Raw genomic sequence first — 17,032 nt, 5'->3', positions numbered from 1 at the left:
CTTTCCGTTCTCGGAGCAGCAACTTCAAATAAAAGTTGACCCGTCCATGATCACCACCAATTGCTCAACATCCGCAAAGAAAATGGCAGAGAAGAAATTTCCTTTCAATCTGCAGACATGTGCCCGTCCAAATATCCTTGCTTTGGAACCATATCGCTGTGCTAGGGAGTAAGAATTTCAATCCCTCATGAATGATGTTTGACTCACGCTTTACACAGCGACTACAAAGACAATGGGACAAATATCCTCCTCGATGCGAACGAAAATGCATACGGACCTTCCCTCTTCCTAGATACCTCGAGAACTTCATCTACGAACCCCAGTGACCCCTCGATCAATTTCCTCGGCCTGAACCGCTACCCCGACCCCCACCAGCACGAGCTCAAACAACTTCTCTGCAACCTGCGAAATACCCACGCGCACACACCTAAAAGAATCACATCCGCGAACCTCTTCGTAGGAGTAGGAAGCGATGAAGCAATTGATGCTCTGCTACGCTGTTTCTGCGTTCCCAGCAAGGATAAGATCCTCGTCTGTCCGCCAACGTATGGGATGTACTCCGTCTCTGCACAAGTAAACGACGTTGGGCTCGTCAAGGTTCCTTTACTCTCCGCGCCGGAATTTGGACTCGATGTACCTGCGATCATCTCCGCCTTATCTGGGCCTGAGGCTGTGAATATCAAGCTCATATATGTCTGCTCGCCTGGCAATCCTACGGGTGAGTTAATCAAGAAGGAAGATTTACAGAAGATTTTGGAACACTCGACTTGGAACGGAGTGGTGGTTTTGGATGAAGCTTATATCGATTTTGCTCCCGAGGGATCGTCACTTGCGGAGTGGGTTGCGGAGTGGCCGAATTTGGTGGTTATGCAGACACTGTCGAAAGCGTTTGGATTAGCAGGCATACGGCTCGGCGCTGCGTTCACATCGCCGCCCATTGCTTCACTGCTCAACAACCTGAAGGCTCCGTATAATATCAGCAGCCCAACAAGTGCGATTGCATCTCAAGCGTTGGAGAAGGGTGGATTGAGTGTAATGCAGGCGAATCGAGAGAAGATCATTAACCAACGAGACAGATTATTGCGGGATTTGCCGAAGGTCACTGGGATAGGACGGTTCAGAGGAGGGGTAGCAAGCAACTTTTTACTGGTTGAGATATTAGATACCCAAGGGAAGCCGGATAATGTGACAGCCTTGATGGTTTACGAACGGCTAGCGGAGAATAGGGGGGTAGTGGTCAGATTCAGGGGCAAGGAGCATGGGTGTCTTGGATGCCTGAGGATCACGGTTGGGACGGAGGAGGAAGTCACGAGATTCTTGAAAGAGATGCTAAACGTTCTGGAGCAGGTCCACTCTGAAGGTACGAAGGTCAACGGTGCAGAGGAGGAGGAGAAAGAAGCGGAGGCCAGCGGTGTTGTGTCCTAGATAGAGAGAAACTAATAGACGATCCGAATATTTTAAAGAAAGAAGCCACCGTGACATTGCGCAGATAGTAGCTTGTGCATCCCCCGCAAGGTTGTTTCCGAGAGATTGTCGAGGGGCCGTCATGCGGGAAGCCTAACGTCTCTTCCGGAAAACTTCGGTTCCACCGCATTGTCGTTTGTCTTTGTACTGTACTCCATCAAAGCCCAACCTCAACGCTCTTCAACAAAAGGTAATGACCACCATTATCACACATACAGAGGTTAAGAGTGATCATACAGTAGATCAGATTCAAATGCATCAGAGGTAATGCTGCTGTTGAAATAGTGAAGTGTGATGTTGACATCGAAGCAGGAGCTCGCTAAAGTTTCCGTATCCAGCCAGCCTAACTCTCCTGCTTCTTCGTGACATTGAATTTCCCCCGCGTCAACATCGTCAGAGACGTGTGTCTCCGCTCATAGCTGCACGATGGGGTCCTCAAGATACTCTTGTGAAGAATATACTATCACGGATCCTGATTCTATGTCGTCCAGCGCGCTCCTCGAGATCTCGCTAGCCCAGCTCTCCAAAGCCCTCCCGCAAACCACTTCCTCCCGCGAAACCTTCTCCATCTACCTGTGCTGGCTTGACGTCCACCGCCGCGAACCCACCAAGCGCACAGAGCATTGGCAAAACACGCTACTGCACTGGACGCAATCACTCTGCTCACGTGGTTTCCGAGAATACGAAATCGTAGCAGCGGTAGAGGATTGGAAGGACGCAAACGGACCGTTTCGGTCGCAGTGGAGACGATACCCGCCCAGCCCGAAGGAGATTGCGCAAGCTTTTGATCTGGAGATGGAGAGGACTCGTCAGAGGGAGAGGGAGAGGAGTAGAGAGCGTGATCTTGCGGGTAGGCTGGATCGTCCACTGGGGGATTCGTACAGGGATCAGGAGTTAAGTTATGGAGCTGGCGATTCACCACATTGGTCACGACCTGAGTCAAATAGAGCAAAGAAGAAGGGGAAACATCATCCTGAGAACTATGAGGGCAAGCCACCTCCTAATTACATCTGTAATCGGTGTGGAAAAAAAGGTATGTAGAGAGCCCGCGCTGATCCATTCTCAAACCTTGCCCTTTCCAGCCATGCGATGCTTTTCTCCCAATTCTGCATTTCCAAGGCAATATTTTCACCTTTATAACCACCACTAGCACCTGTCCTAATTGCTGATCCAATATCCAGGTCATCACCTTCAAGTCTGCCCCACCAACCTGGATCCATCCTTCGATAGCCCGCCTGGAGACGACTACGAATGTGAAATCTGCAAGGCAGTAGGAAAGCACTTCAAGTCACTGTGCCCAAGAAACACCGACCCGCTTTCCATCATTCAGAAGCGTAGAGCGCAGGGCATCCCGACACCGCAACCCAACAAGGGCAAAATCTTCCGTGGACGGCAAAACGAGGTCGAGGATCAAAAGGACGCAGAACGACGCAAAGCACGACTCCGCGAGGGCCGACTCACGCAAGAATCATCGAATGCCTCTGTTGCGAGTTCCAGCCCTTCTCCAACTCCGAAGTCCGAAAGATTGATGAAATTGGAGGAGACTGAGGACAAGAAAGCAAGGCTTCTCAAGGGCGAATCTATCGATATTAACGAAATCATGGCGGGAAGTCGATATGATAGGGAAGATGACAACGACCGAAAAAGATCCCGCTTGGATGATCATTATGGTTCTTCTTCGCGGGGTGCTAGTCCTGTCCCAAGCCTCGCTGGACGTATGCGCAAGAAGGCTCGGACTAGTGACAGCAACAAGGTCACAAGCTCACCGCGGGCAACGCTGGAAATGGCTGAGAGTCCGATCCATACTCCTCGTTCTGACAACCACTCTCTCGCAAGGATCCAGACCAATACTGAGATGGTTGACATGGTCAAGGCCGGCAACGAATCGAGTACTGCAAAGAATGATAACGATGCCGCTTTTTACGACGATTTGAAGGCGCAGCAGCAATTTATGCGACAACCCCGAGAGAACCATATCAAGGAAAGACAAGAGGAAGAGGCACGGAAAGAAGATGTGAAAAAGGAACGAATTCGAGTCAAGAGCGAATCCATAGGTCGTCCTCTCACCAAGAAAGAGGAAAGATGTGCCGTTGAGAATTGCAAGCAGTTCAATAACGGGTACACGTGTACTCATGCCGAATTTGGGCTTTGTCCCTTTTTCCATAATCAAGAGGCTCGTAATGCCGCTTTGGAGGGAATGAACTATCGTCGCCTATTGGAGGAACAGAAGATGAATCCCGATGGAATGGACATCGGTGAGAGCGACACAGATGATCTTGAGGCTGATAATGCCGGCTTGAGAGAGAGCAGCAGCCCCCGTAATTCCGCCGAGCATAGGATAAACCCTGACTGGCTGAGCATTGGTGAGAGCGATACAGATACATCGGAGGAAATGGATATTGAGCTTTCCAGACCTCCGAAGCAGTATTCCAACCTCGTTCGAAGGCTGATGCTAAGTCGACCAGAGATGAGCGAGGTAGTCAATGCAGTCAAGAAACGACCGACGGCCGTAGACATGTGGAGGCTAGATGATCAACGACGAAGAGAGGAAATGGATGCCAAGTAAGTGGATATGCTTCTGAAGGGTCGAACGGTATTTACAACCGAAAGCAGTATGCCTGATCTAGTTCAGCCACCACTACCATACAGTCCGTTCAAGTCCGAACACGAGGAATCAGCCTCTGCATCAAATACCTCGGAACCATCTGGTGCGTACGTCAGAGCTCAGTTTGACGGAGCTTGCGATGAGAGGCCAACGGACGAGAAGGTCACCCCACGGAAAAACAGCAGCGCCGAAAACAGACCTAGCCTCCACCGAACGATAAGCAACACTGGCAAAAAAGCAATTGAGAAGGTTAAGGAGTTGACTACTCATGTTGCTGAAGATCTTCAGTCTTTCAAATTTAGAGCTGTGTCGCCATATCGAGCTTTGGCTCCACGGTCACAAGAGGTTTCCCCCAGCAAGCAGACAAAACAAACAGCAAATGCCAGGAATCTCAAGCGGATCAATTCGGAGGAATCACTCAACAGCCTTCGAGTTAAAGCAGCAAGCTCTGCCCTGAAGTTGACGGAAGAGAATATCAAGGGATTGGCACCAGATGCACGACCCGTTTCTCACGCCTCGGAGCACTCTTTCGGCAGTCTGGTAGTCAATCTCCCTGGGGACCGGCCACCGAAGATAAAGCCCGTGACCTCAAATCCCTTCCCTCATTATGCTGGTCGCCAAAGCCTCGAGACAATGCAGAGTTACGAGACTAAAGATAATGAGGCCATACAACAAGTGGACAACGCCTGGTTCCCGCACAAGATGTCCGCCCCCTCGGATGCAGCGGACTTACAAAGCCCTGTGAATCAGCCAAGTTTGGATCACACCAAGCGCTGTGGTGCAGGAGGCTAAGAATGGTGGTGAAGCCGGGCTGTCAGACATTCCAGCCGAGGGAGCCGATGTTAATATGGAAAAGCAGATCCCGCGCCTTTTACGTATAAGTACCCTCATGTATGGCTAGATTTTCTTTAGCTGTACCCATCTCGCGCGGTTTTCCGCGAGAAATCTGGCATGGCTTTGCTTGCATGATTGACCATGAATAGCAGGGCCAAATACAATACCAATTGACTCCCATGCGTGCCATCCCTTCCAGATCCCGTGAATGTGCTCCAAGCACGTTGAAAAACGCCGCCCAATGCAATGTGCCTATCCCAAATGCGCCTTATGTTTGTGTGTGATCCGAATATACCCCTCACTCCAGCTTATCCAGATGCTCCAGCCGCGTAAGAACAACCTGTTTACTCGTCTCCTCTACCTCGCCCGCCAGGAAAACTTCGTCGAGAATAGCGTAGACCTGTGTACAATTAGCCCTGTTCTGCCCCTCCTTCCATTTATCCTCCATCGCCCATCCTCAATTTTCCTTTACGTTCTCCCCCTCTGCTACCTAAGATCCCTCCCAAACCAAGAAGCAGAAGCAGCACACACCTTATAGAAGTTAAACACCAAATCCAGCTCACACACGTTCCCAAAAAAGCTATCCAGCACCTCTACAAAAAAGTGTATGGCCTCCAGGTACGCGAGCTCGTTATCGTTCGCGTCGACGCACGCACAGAAGAAGAGGCCTGCGTATCGCCGGTAGACGATCTTGTTCTGTCGGAACTCGACGAAGTTGGATTGGTACTTTTGGTCGCGGGGGGCGATGAGGCGGTGGACCTGCTGCTGTTTTAGCTGGGGTCAGGAAGGCCGCTGGCGCGGGGGCTGGCTAGATGGAGAGAGAGAATGGGAGGAGAAGGAAGGAAGGAAAGGGGAGCTTACTTCGCCTTTTAGTTTTATCTTCTCTTCGTCGTTATATGGCGCGTACCATTTCGCCAGGCGGGTTTTACCTCTGCTCGATCGATTCATCAGCAATCAAGACTCGAACTTAAGCAGGCGCAATTCAACAAGACCCAGCGGAATGGAGAGAGGAGGGAACGTACTGCCGGTTCTGAATCAGGATGAACGAGAGGACCATCTTCAAGGAGGCTGCGCGCTCTGAACGTGCTGGTTCCGAATTCGCAGAGAGGTGTCGTGGTAGGGTCGGGGGTTGTGAGCTTCAGTGGGGATGCAGATGCTACGGTGGCCCGGCACTGCAGCCAATAATGCATTTTGTTCCCCCTTTTCTTTTCGCGAGAAACTAGAACTTGTCAAATCAAACTTCACAACCACTTATCCACAAAAAGCACTTGTTCTTTTTCATCTGCTGGTCGAATTGAGAAACAAGGTTTCGACTATTTATGTACAATCCATCGTTTTCTAGCTATGTCAAGTCAAAGCTTCCAATGCCTTCGCCGTATCAACGATACTCTGCTGGAAAGGAATATACTGCAGCCCCATTTCCTTAACTGCTTTCTGTCCACTGATCCTCCTCGCACCAGGCAAAGGCCCAATAGTATCCACCTTCCCCGTCTCCTTATCATATCCCACGTACCCCTCCCCTGGTGTTCCCTTGGTAATCTTCTCTCCAATCTCCGTCCCCTTGTACGCATCATTCAGAATATCAGCAGCAGCCTGCATCGGCCCAAATCCCTGGACACCGAGATACCGCTCCCCGTCTGACTTTTTTGCGTTCTCAAATGCCCAGATATGCATAGTAGCTACGTTCCGCACGTCGACGAAGGAGCCGGTTCCGATGTAGGGAGGCACATCGGTGGTGGCGCCGGAAAAGATGTCCCAGATTGGACGGAGAGTCTCGTTCAGCTTTGAGCCAGAAGAGGGGAGAATTATTGGAGGACCCATTACGACTGAGGGGTTGATTGTTGAGATGGAGAATTTTGGCTTCATATCTTGTCAGAACGTGTCAAAAGTTTGTGATGTATTTGGGGGATTTACCTTGTGCGCATCCCGGAACTTCCACACAGCTCGATCTGAAGCCGTCTTGCTGGCTCCGTATAATACACCCGCAGGAGTTGATACCCCTACCTCCTTATCCTTCAGAGCCTTTTCCAGCGAAAAGGTAGCGTAATCTTTCTCGGTGAAGACATACTCGCCTTCCACGGGGTCGACCACAGCGATTAATGAAGAGGTAATGACAATGGACGTCAACTGAGATCCTGCCTTCAGGGCTGACGCGAGGATTGTTTCTGCTCCCCTCACTGCAGGGATGACCATCTCATCGAAGGTGGTGATGGAGAAATCAACCGGTGATGCGGTGTGGAAGATGCCATCGACTCCTGTTTTTCGTTAGCGTAAAACCTTGGAACCAGGACATGGAATGCAAACCTTTCGAAGCTTCATCGAATGCCCCATCGATTGTCATGTCAGAGACCTCGTAGATCTTGACTCTGTCTACGTACGGCGCATATGGGCCTTTCAGAAGTCGCTCCGAGGATGCTATTCGTCGAGAAGTGCCGCGAAGTGTGTATCCTCGCTCGAGCAGCGCCAATCCCAGGACACTGGCGATATAACCGTTGATGCCGGTAATTAGCACCGTCTTGCCATTGCTTGGAGGAATTGCCATCTTGGATAATTACTTTTCTTGCGAATTCTAGTCTTTGAGGAGTGGTCACTTGAACGACTTTTTCGGGGATGATGCGGGGAAAACACGATCACTGAATCAATGCCACTTGGAAAATGAAATGCCTTTCTAACAAGGCAGAGAACATTGCTTTATATCCCCTTGGCTTACCTCTTGTGACCGATATAATCAATTTGGTTTATCAGCAATTGTACATGGTGGCATCCTATTGCCACCCTCGCACTTAAGGGGCAGGAGTGGCAATAGTCGGACTTAGCGTCGCGCTGTAAGTCCGACTCTTACACGGAGCTGTGCATGCAGCCCCAGTGGCTGCGGCTGTCTGTTTGGCCAAGCTTTCAGGGTCTTGATCACTAAACAACAAAACCCTTGCCATTTACTGGGAAGGGCAATTATAGTGGCTTTAGGCTATCCAATTGTTGATAGAGCACAAATTAATAATTGGAGGTTGCGTGCGTCATTGATGCTGAAATCTATGGGCTTGAAGATACTTGAGGAGATTGCGACTTTGATGTGTGATCACTCATCACCAGCAAAACTCGAGCTTTGAAATGTAGCACAGTTATTCGGAATAAATGGGAGTATTCTGGAAGGCCTCAAGTGGATGTTTGCATGCATTGGAAATTCTCCCTGGCTCCCGCTCGTGCTATTTACGTGGGGTCTAAATCAAGATCTCGAACCTTTGCTGGCCATCTCACATAGCTACAACCTCACTTGATTTAAAAGCCATTCTGGAAGTGCTGCGCTACTGAGAAACCATAATTTTGATATTCAAGGCATGTTTCTAGGAATATTTGAGATCATTTGCACTGCTTGTGGATTCTGAAAGAACTTGGTGGTAACTTGAAGAGCGAACTCTTCCTCTTATGGAGAATGGCGGTGCTACGACTTCCTTTGGGGATTGAGCTTGATTTGAGTTTGCTAACCAGATATTGGAACTACTCCTACAATCCTCAATCGAAGACTGGAACACTTGATTTTCGAGGTTCATTGAAGCTCATTCTTGAAAGATCTCACGTTTATAAGTCATCCAGGTATTAAATTAGACTTGGTTTGAGATCTTGATGCGGTGAGATTACTGTTCTTGTCGTGATGTGCAAGTGAAAGCGTTGAGATCTTTCTACTTGACCACCAGCAGCGGCAGCCGTCCTCGATTACCCTCTTCCATTGAAAAGAATAAATCTGAAGCTTTTCCCAACTCCTAAATAGCTATGAGACATGCCTACACCTCTGTACAGCTGATCCAAAGGTGATGAACTTCCGAATCGCACATAAAAGATTGCTTTGGGGGGGTGAAGCACGTGACACAGTCCTGTTTCGCTTCCATCCACAATAACTTCCACCCCTGTCATGGATCAACTGTAGATTTGGAGACTAGCTCGACGCTAAAGTTCACCTTTTGGTGACTACTGCCGCAGATGATCTGATTGTGACTCCTCTATTGGGCTTCATGTGCGTTGCAACGTAGATATCACGTGGTCGCGAATTTTGAGAAAGGGGGAATGTCAACAAACCACCCCACAAACGAAATCCCCCTCAACCACCACCACAACAACAAGTTATTTTGATCCAAAGTATTAGAGACTTTTGTTAAACATCTGATTTTAATATTCAGACTCGGAAACACTTATTTTACTGTTGCTGTGGAAAACCACACCTTCCTCCCTTCCCTTTTTCTCTTCCTGAAACCTTTCCCATCTTTCATTTAACCATCTTTACCAAGGCAAATCTATAACATGACATCATGTCCTCCACTGTCTCGCATACCAATACAAGGTAAGAAACAACATCGGAGAAGTCTCCTCCGCATGTTTTCCTTTTCATCTAAACTTCCCACGACCCCCTCAACGTCAAGCGCCTCTTTGGGCTTGATTACGCTCTGCCTCCTCGCTTTTGCATCACAACACCGCCTCTTCCTCTGCTTTCATCATCTTATTAATTTCTTGGGTTGCTTTCATCGCTCTCGAGCGCTCGCAAGTGCGTCGGAGCTGACTTTGGTGATTTCCTCACTTCCCTCGCATTCCCAGCATCACTTCATCCCTTTCGAGATTCTCGAGGTATGACGACAAGAGACGGGTATCAGTCACTTCCAAATCGCTGTGTTACTGCTTCAAAGCACGGTTTGAGCATGCAATCAATTGTATTTAAGCCTTTCAGACCCTTTTGTACGCTTCTTTGACGTTATTTCTTGTTTCCACAGCTCGGTTACTTGAAACCTCGATTACCCCGCTTTTCGAGGTCTTGAATCACAATTACATAATGTCCCCATTACATTGCTGTACTTGGAGAAAATGCTCTTCGTACTCAAAGGCGACTCGACACCAGAAGAAACTGCTTCCCACCCTCGCACCATCTCATGTTTTCTTTCCCCTTCATCCACCATTTTAATTCGTTCACAGGGCTGATTTGGGAACTTCAGGCAAGAGCTTTCTCATCATTCGAGCTCCAGTCCTTTCATCTAATTCAAACCAATGCTCCCTCGAGACGAAACCATACGTTCGACACGCCGAGCACGATCGAGCAACCATCCAATTCCACGAACAATCTTACCAAAAAGCCTTCGGTAAGCTTAATTCCATTCGAAAATCTGCAACCGCAATCTTGAATCGACTCCAGATCTGTTCTCAAATGGTGTAATTTCTGAATTCCATGTAAGTTCCTCTCCATTCCGTCTGAAATTCCGAAATCCGAGAATCTGATCAGTTTCACAGCTCTCGCGGCTAGCTTTGGCCTCCTTTCGATCTGGGAGACAGCTTCTCTCCATTTACCTCCACCTCTCGAAGTGATATCATCAATTCACGATCAAATTCGAGGTCTCTGGGGAACAAAATTTCATTGTGTTCGCGAGTTAGGCTATCAAACCAAAGGAGTTCTCCCCTTCCGCTCAAACCACAGGTTCTGATCTCAATATAGGTCACGAAAGGCTTCTTTGGCATCCCAAAGTAGGCTTCAAATCGCTGGTCAATCGACTCGCATCGCAGAGCTCTCGCCGCCTCTGCTGATTTGTTCTCTCTACAAAAAACAAACAAGTCTCCTCGATATCAACACACCTTCCTTTCTTCCAACCCCCACATCACTTTTTCAAAACCTTTCTTCACACTAAATAAGAATCTAGTGAAATCGCATTCTCGCAACCCTCAAAATTCTACAAGTGACTGAGCAGCTTGCTCCCTCTGCATAAAAGCGGAATTTTCACAAGTCAAAGTAAGTTGGGTCTGATTCCCAGCTGCAGATTGAAACTAACGACTTGTAGTTTCGTTTCGCCCGGCCGCAGGCAGATTCCTTGTGCAGCACTCTCCTCTCCAAAACGCGGCCGAGCAAGCAACAAAGGTCAGTTTCTGCAACTCCTGCCTTTTCATTTCGCCAATTCTAACGAGAAGCAGAAACCACTTCTTCCGAAGCCCCATGCTGCAGCGTCACAATTCTCCAAGCGCTTTTGCAGCCAGCAAGCCTTCTCAACAAAAAACATCGCTGCATCGAGTCTTCACGCTTTTTCAAGCACCGTTGCAACCAGCTCTTGCTTTCTTCTCTTTCTTCGAAACCTTTTTGCACCAAGTCTCTATTCTGCAAATACCTTCGCAACCAGCACTTGCTTCTTCTCCAATCATTCTGCTGCAAGAACATTAGCAGCCTGCTGCTTGCTCAGCCGCACTTTCTCATTACAGCCTGCTTTTAAAGCAGTACAACGCAACATCACTTCATTCTCTAACTTACCTTCACAATGCTAACAACTTGCAGATCAAGCACATGAGCATCCACCGTCAACCAGCACGTTCTTTGACTGTCGGATTTCTTCTGTCTGACTTTGCATCTCTGACTATGGGCTAGCCACCCTCTGTCCATGATGTTCAGAAAGATTGATGACGGCAGAGACGGGGATCGAGAACACGTCCACTTCCCAAATCAACATCTCTCCCAAAGGGTCGAGAAAAGCATCGCCTTCTCGCATCGAAACCATCCCCCTCATTGCTGCCCGACTGTCGCAACTTCCATGCATGGTCTCTCTCAAATCAACCAAAACAGCAGCTTCATCTATTGCTTCGCTGTTCGACTTGTTGCAATCATCATGCACAGTCATTAGCAGCAGCGGCTACAATCTCGGATGTTTGATTGATCATCGGTGCCAAAGACATGTGTTTCGGATCAAGGCACCTCCCTTCCTCTGCGAACTTGCCCCACACTTCTTCGGGGTTGCTCATGTGCTTGATGTTGTTTGGTATGTACTTTCCGATGTACTTTTGTTTCAGTTTTGTGGTTTTGCATTCCGACGGGCCGGTTCGTTCAAGTGGAGCGACGTTGAGTCTCGTGGTACCTTCAGGGCGAGAGATTGCGGAAGAATCGAGCTACTGGGGGCGGTGAGTCTTGCTTAGAGTGGATCTTTCGAGTTGGTTGGACTTCGCCCAATGTTCAAGCCAGGTCCGACGCGGCTATGCAGATGCGGGGTCATCGGGATTCTGGGTGTGGGGGAATCCGGACCTGTGCTGAGAAAAGTAAGTTGATCCCTTCCCTTGCTGGACGGTATTATGAGAACACAAAGCTGAAACCCGAATTCCTCATAGCTCTCACAACCGGAGGCCAGGAAAGGAGTATCGCGGACAACTAGCCTGCGGCACCTTCTAGTTCTCGTGTCCACGCTTCCGTGTCCCCACACCATTTCTCGATGGGTCTCGTTTCTTCGGCGGCACAGGGCCTTAGGGAGAGCGGCGGGAGAATCCTTTATTCGAATCTCAGCGTTGCGTAGCGGAGTTCCGATCTCACAACCCTTACCATTCAGACCATACGATGTCCGGCGGAGATGATCCAACGGCCCGGGGAACGTTTGGACAGCCTTCTAAAGGAGGTTGTGGGTGACGGGTGTTGAACGATGTTTGCGTCGGCGCGGAATCTGATCCTGATCCGCCATTACATTTACGTGAGGTGTCCCGTGGAGTTGATCCAATGGCTCGCGCACCTCCGTTGTGGGGGTGCAACTTGTGATGGTGCAAGAGATGGTGTTGACCCTGGGGGTTTGCCCCTGTGAGAGGAGGAACTGACATGGAAGTCCTTTGGTGCTTCGGCATACTATTTGTTGGGACGTGGTTTTCTTGATAGCGCAGATGTTGAATGCGGTGGATGACGAGTTGTTCGATCCCTTTGGGGATGCTGAGGCTCTAATGAAGCTGGGCGGAAGAGTCCGTTCTTTCGGGGACGTGACACTCGGATGCCAGGTCTTTCTTAATGTTCGGGCCCTTCGGGGACACTGATGCTTGGGAGTCTGGGGATACTGAACTCTTTTCTGACCTTCCTTTCTTCCGACTCAAGATTTTGGTGTTTCGGGATCCTTCTGAGCGATACCTGGGCGGGCCGGACTGGCCTTTGGTGGTTTGGTTTGCGGTGGGATGGTGTGGTATTGTTGTAAGGTAGATACTGTTATTGTGAATGATTATGCTCTTGTTAAAGGTTGAGCCTAGTATTGTGCGATGATCTGTTCGTTACCTTGAAACGCTGCTTGGTGTTGTGAGAATCAATGGAGACTCAGGCAGCTTACTCCCCTGTCTTGTGCCTGCAGTGAGATTGTGAATTCCTTCCCTTATTAACGTAGTGTTTACTTACCTTATATCGACTTCCTTCCTTGGCAATCCATAGGAGTTTCTTTCCGTGATAATTGTCGATGAAAAGTCTTGGAAATCACTCTGTAACATCAGATTGACGCGTGCCTCCTTGTAATAAACGAAGAGCGAAATGAGGCAAGAGTGGTACGATATTTGCGTCGCAGCACATCTAAAACATGAACCGGGACCACTCTGCGTTTGAGCTAGTAGCTCGGGACCACGTATTTCAAGGTTTTAAGCTCAGCATCCTTTCTCCAAGTCGACGCAGCATCCAGTGATCGATAAACAACCCCTGATGTCACCAGAGCTTTACCAGCCGACTGCCGCGGTATATATGTTTACTTCACCATACAGTATCTCCGTTTTATTTTCAAGTACCGAAACTTACGGCCTTATAAGGAGATTCCGAGCCCATCGTTTGGTTTCCCATTTTCTTTGAATGCCGGATGGAGCGGTCGTCATGCAGGAACGAGCAATGCACCACGATTATTAATCCACGCCGCTTCCTTGAAGACAGGGGTTGGATAGGGGTTGAGCTCAAGTATGTGACACAAAGCAGCGTGTGATGAGATCCGCCAAGGCGTGATTCCAGAAACATGATTGGGTTGCACACTGTCTAAATGTAGAAGTGGGAAGTGTGAAGTTGCCCATTTAGAGGAACGGCCCTTGCGCGGAGTTTCCTCGACGGCCGCCCCCAATACTTCCATACAGTAATTAATATCTCCAATAATTTAGCGCTTCCTCCATGCTATCTCGCAGTTTGCGTGGTCTTGAAGCTGTGTGGTAGGACTGTAGGCGATCTTGCCGTGGAGAAAGGCAAGCTAACGTTGAGATTGGCTTTTACTTCAAGCCCGTCAACAATTAGCTAGCGTTATGCAGCACATCGTTCGGTTTTATTAAGCAGACTCGCAGAAAGGCGCAAGAACAGTACGGCCGTCTAGTTCCAGCGGCCGGTGTATACGAATCCCCTCTGCAGGCAGTGGGGCATCAGCAAAGGCTGGGCCGTAATGCCGTCAGATCATGTGAGGGGCGAAGAGCGCGAAGCAGTTCGTCGGGAATAGCACGGAACGCCGAGGTCTCTTCGGGAAAGTGTAGTAAGGGAGTGATTGGGCTTGAATTTAAGTTTGGGGGTCAGGCTCAGTCATTCGACCCAGCTGCTTGGGCGGAAGTTGCCACTGTGCTAAGACAGTGATACCTCCGCTGCTCTGGGCGGACGACGACTTGGCTGGATAACCGCCGTTCAGCTCTTGATCATACACGGCCTGTAATGCGCAACAATGCAATATCGCCTCTATTGGTAATGCTTTGACTAGCAAAACAAAACCTAATATTGATATCGTCAAGTGCTTGCTACAACTATTAAAGCCGCGGACAGCACTTTTAGTGAGCGCGCTTGAAGTCCCCATTCAAGGTCTCCAGCATCCTTCAACATGCCAAAGGCACGGATTCCTTACCGTCCAGCTTCGTGCCTTCCAAAGGGTATTCCGCCCCTAAATCTCTTCCTCATGTGGGCGCATTCGCCTTCAACTCTACCTCACGCAATCTCCCTCGGAACAGCCTGTTTTCGGGACACTTCACTCTCACCGCATAATCGTGAACTCGTCTGTCTCTTGACTGCACACAGACTGTCGTGCGATTACCAATGGAAGCAGCATGTCCAAATTGCTAAAGCGACAGGAGTACCAGGAGCCAAAATCGAGGCTATAAAAGCAGATCAGATTACTGGAGATGAGTTCTCAGAGCTCGAGAGAGTCTTGCTAGCATTTCTGGATGAAGTTCTCAAGGGGCCTGAGGTCAGCGATGCAGTTTTCGGAGAGGCGAGGAAATACTTCAGTGATCAGGCTTTGGTGGAGGTGGTGACGATGCAGGCAAGTTCCATCTGGACAAAGAACGACACTTCGATCTTACTTCAGATAGGGGTTTTACTACAGTCTGGCGAGGATTGCGACGGTGTTCCAGGTGGATCCAGAATCTTTCACCAGGGAGACGGCGAAGGAGGTGGTGAAAGAGTAGAAATCCCTTGAAATTCGCAGGTGCTGACGTGAAACGGAGGCTGGAGTCTTGGAGGTGTTTCCTTTGGATTCTGGTTTAGGAGCGATCATTATGTTTGGCGTTTTGCAGCGTGCACAGAATAAAGTCTTTTTCCTGTGGGCCGTCAAGAGAACCAGCTGCAGGTCAAGTCATTATTCCTGTCTCGGTGCTTGCAAATCTTGAAGCTTCTCGTTTCATCACTTGCTTGGCGGACTCGACCATTCAATTGGAGATATCTGAGTATGAGACTATAATACTATGGAGAGAGGTTTCTTCAAAACAATGTCCTTTGTACATTTAGCGAGGGAGAACTTTCCAGCATCAAGGCAAGAGGTATGTGGTTCAAGCTCGACGGCCCGACTTCTCGATCGGAGCGACAACGACAAGTCTGAAAATACGACCACACACACCACGGAATCATTTCGGCGAGAACTTGGAGGCTCCACACAGAAAACCATCAGTGGCGATCGAGCAGATCGGAGTTTTCCCATCAACATGAGGTCACCTCCCTTCCCCGTGATGAGTAACCACCATCCAGCCGGGCCCTCTTCCAGCATGTCCAATCGCAAAGCGTCTACGGCTGGCCCGTTATCAAACACTCAGAAGAATCCGACCGCGCAATCATCTTCTTCTCCGAGCAATGCATCGAATTCGCCGGGACCGGAGAACTTTATTCTCGAAATACACGAGATTCCCAAAATCCTCTCCCGTTCCGACTACTCTGACATTGAAGACCAGCCCATGCTGAGAGGTTTCGGCAGCCCGATTCGACTCCCGAGTTTCCGCAACTACAGATGATCTCGTCAACAGGATCAAGATCCACCTCAGCCAAGGACAGTCTTCAACCAACCCTCCGCACCTCAGTCCATTCATCTCACTCTCACGTTCAGAGAGAGATGTTGAGGACGAAATTACTCATCCTCACAATCATAAAAACGGAAAAATCAGCTACTAAGGGCGTGGGAGGTCCTTCAGACTTCCCGGAGTTGACGGAAACAAACTCGGATTCCTGGGTTCAAGGTGATTAGGGCTCAGCATGTGGCTGAATTCTACGAATTGGGGGATGATGATGCAAGTCATAAGGATATGTACTCGGTTTGGAAGCAGGTTCCGGAGATAGCTGTTGGCGAGAAGGTTCAATACGATGAGATTAACTCGAAGAGGAAGATCGAGCTGCAGCCAGCGAAAAGTCCTGGGCGAAGACAGTCAAAGGGTCGCAACAAAGGTACAGTGATCACCAAAGGAGCAAATGGGAACACTCCCACACAAGTGCGCAGCTAACCGCAGCAGCACCAAATGGAATCACTGCCAAATCCGACGCCACACAGAAACCGAGACGAAATAATGGACGCATAATTCGACCGCCTCAGCCTGAGTTAATCAGAGATCAGTTGAAGGAATGTGAATTCCACGTCGCCGCTGTCATCAATCATTGGCCTCAAGAGATGACTTGGCCGCACGCTCGATAGTACCTGCTTCGCTGGGATGAAAGTATCTACAAAGACTCCTGGTCAAAGGAAGAAGACGTGAGCAGTGACCTGCTTGAGGAATATTGGGATAGAAGAGGAATCGAGAATTTGCAATGAAGTAGGCGGAGAAAGCGGTGGAAGTGAAGGCTGCTGAGGAGGAGAGGACTGCAGAAGAGGAACCTGCAGAGCAACAGGCTGCCATGAGGAGGGTCGCGGAGAAGAAGATAGCAGCACAGATGAGAGAGATGGAAGCGAGAAAACAGTCAAAGAAGACGAGCTGAGTTGAAACTTTCGAAGGCCTTCGGGTTCTGTATTTGCATTTGAATGTGGGCTTCGTTAGCCGTGAGAAAGAGCAGGCATAGACAACGATATTGTGCTTGGGAACATTCTGCCAGGGTGGCAACGGTGTATTTGGGCAGAAGCAATACTGCCGGCAACAAGAATAGAAACCAGATTGTCTTCGTGACCCTTCCTTTCCATT

At 49.2% G+C, this 17,032-nt stretch overlaps 6 protein-coding genes across 6 annotated transcripts; 3 read left to right on the top strand and 3 right to left on the bottom strand.

Moving 5' to 3' along the window:
• Positions 1 to 54: 54 nt before the first annotated feature.
• On the top strand, positions 55 to 1,467 carry K444DRAFT_576478 (histidinol-phosphate aminotransferase). Its single transcript, XM_024877533.1, has 2 exons — positions 55 to 168; positions 219 to 1,467. Exons 1-2 carry the CDS (start codon positions 83 to 85, stop codon positions 1,423 to 1,425), a joined length of 1,293 nt encoding a protein of 430 aa, XP_024727674.1. The 5' UTR covers positions 55 to 82; the 3' UTR covers positions 1,426 to 1,467.
• A 3,734-nt stretch (positions 1,468 to 5,201) lies between these two features.
• On the bottom strand, positions 5,202 to 5,960 carry K444DRAFT_547822 (clathrin coat assembly protein; the record flags this gene model as incomplete). The annotated part of the gene is made up of 4 exons (XM_024876330.1): positions 5,202 to 5,303; positions 5,435 to 5,662; positions 5,765 to 5,834; positions 5,926 to 5,960. The coding sequence occupies 4 exons, from the start codon at positions 5,958 to 5,960 to the stop codon at positions 5,202 to 5,204; spliced, it is 435 nt and encodes a 144-aa protein (XP_024727673.1).
• Positions 5,961 to 6,191: 231 nt separating this feature from the next.
• Positions 6,192 to 7,510, bottom strand: K444DRAFT_604223 (NAD(P)-binding protein). Its single transcript, XM_024878801.1, has 3 exons — positions 7,208 to 7,510; positions 6,818 to 7,158; positions 6,192 to 6,763 (listed from the first exon to the last, which is right to left on the bottom strand). The coding sequence occupies exons 1-3, from the start codon at positions 7,443 to 7,445 to the stop codon at positions 6,251 to 6,253; spliced, it is 1,092 nt and encodes a 363-aa protein (XP_024727672.1). The 5' UTR covers positions 7,446 to 7,510; the 3' UTR covers positions 6,192 to 6,250.
• Positions 7,511 to 11,866: 4,356 nt separating this feature from the next.
• K444DRAFT_276490 (uncharacterized protein) lies at positions 11,867 to 12,611 on the bottom strand. Its single transcript, XM_024871513.1, has 3 exons — positions 12,228 to 12,611; positions 12,065 to 12,174; positions 11,867 to 11,941 (listed from the first exon to the last, which is right to left on the bottom strand). Exons 1-3 carry the CDS (start codon positions 12,518 to 12,520, stop codon positions 11,904 to 11,906), a joined length of 441 nt encoding a protein of 146 aa, XP_024727671.1. The 5' UTR covers positions 12,521 to 12,611; the 3' UTR covers positions 11,867 to 11,903.
• A 1,801-nt stretch (positions 12,612 to 14,412) lies between these two features.
• Positions 14,413 to 15,311, top strand: K444DRAFT_622130 (uncharacterized protein). Its single transcript, XM_024882039.1, has 2 exons — positions 14,413 to 14,919; positions 14,969 to 15,311. Exons 1-2 carry the CDS (start codon positions 14,482 to 14,484, stop codon positions 15,062 to 15,064), a joined length of 534 nt encoding a protein of 177 aa, XP_024727670.1. The 5' UTR covers positions 14,413 to 14,481; the 3' UTR covers positions 15,065 to 15,311.
• On the top strand, positions 15,203 to 16,024 carry K444DRAFT_276376 (uncharacterized protein). Its single transcript, XM_024871512.1, has one exon. The coding sequence runs from the start codon at positions 15,341 to 15,343 to the stop codon at positions 15,878 to 15,880; it is 540 nt and encodes a 179-aa protein (XP_024727669.1). The 5' UTR covers positions 15,203 to 15,340; the 3' UTR covers positions 15,881 to 16,024.
• Positions 16,025 to 17,032: the final 1,008 nt, after the last annotated feature.

This window comes from Hyaloscypha bicolor (assembly GCF_002865645.1).
Source record: "Hyaloscypha bicolor E unplaced genomic scaffold K444scaffold_183, whole genome shotgun sequence".
NCBI lineage: Eukaryota > Fungi > Ascomycota > Leotiomycetes > Helotiales > Hyaloscyphaceae > Hyaloscypha > Hyaloscypha bicolor.
This window is presented reverse-complemented; position numbering and strand designations above follow the sequence as displayed.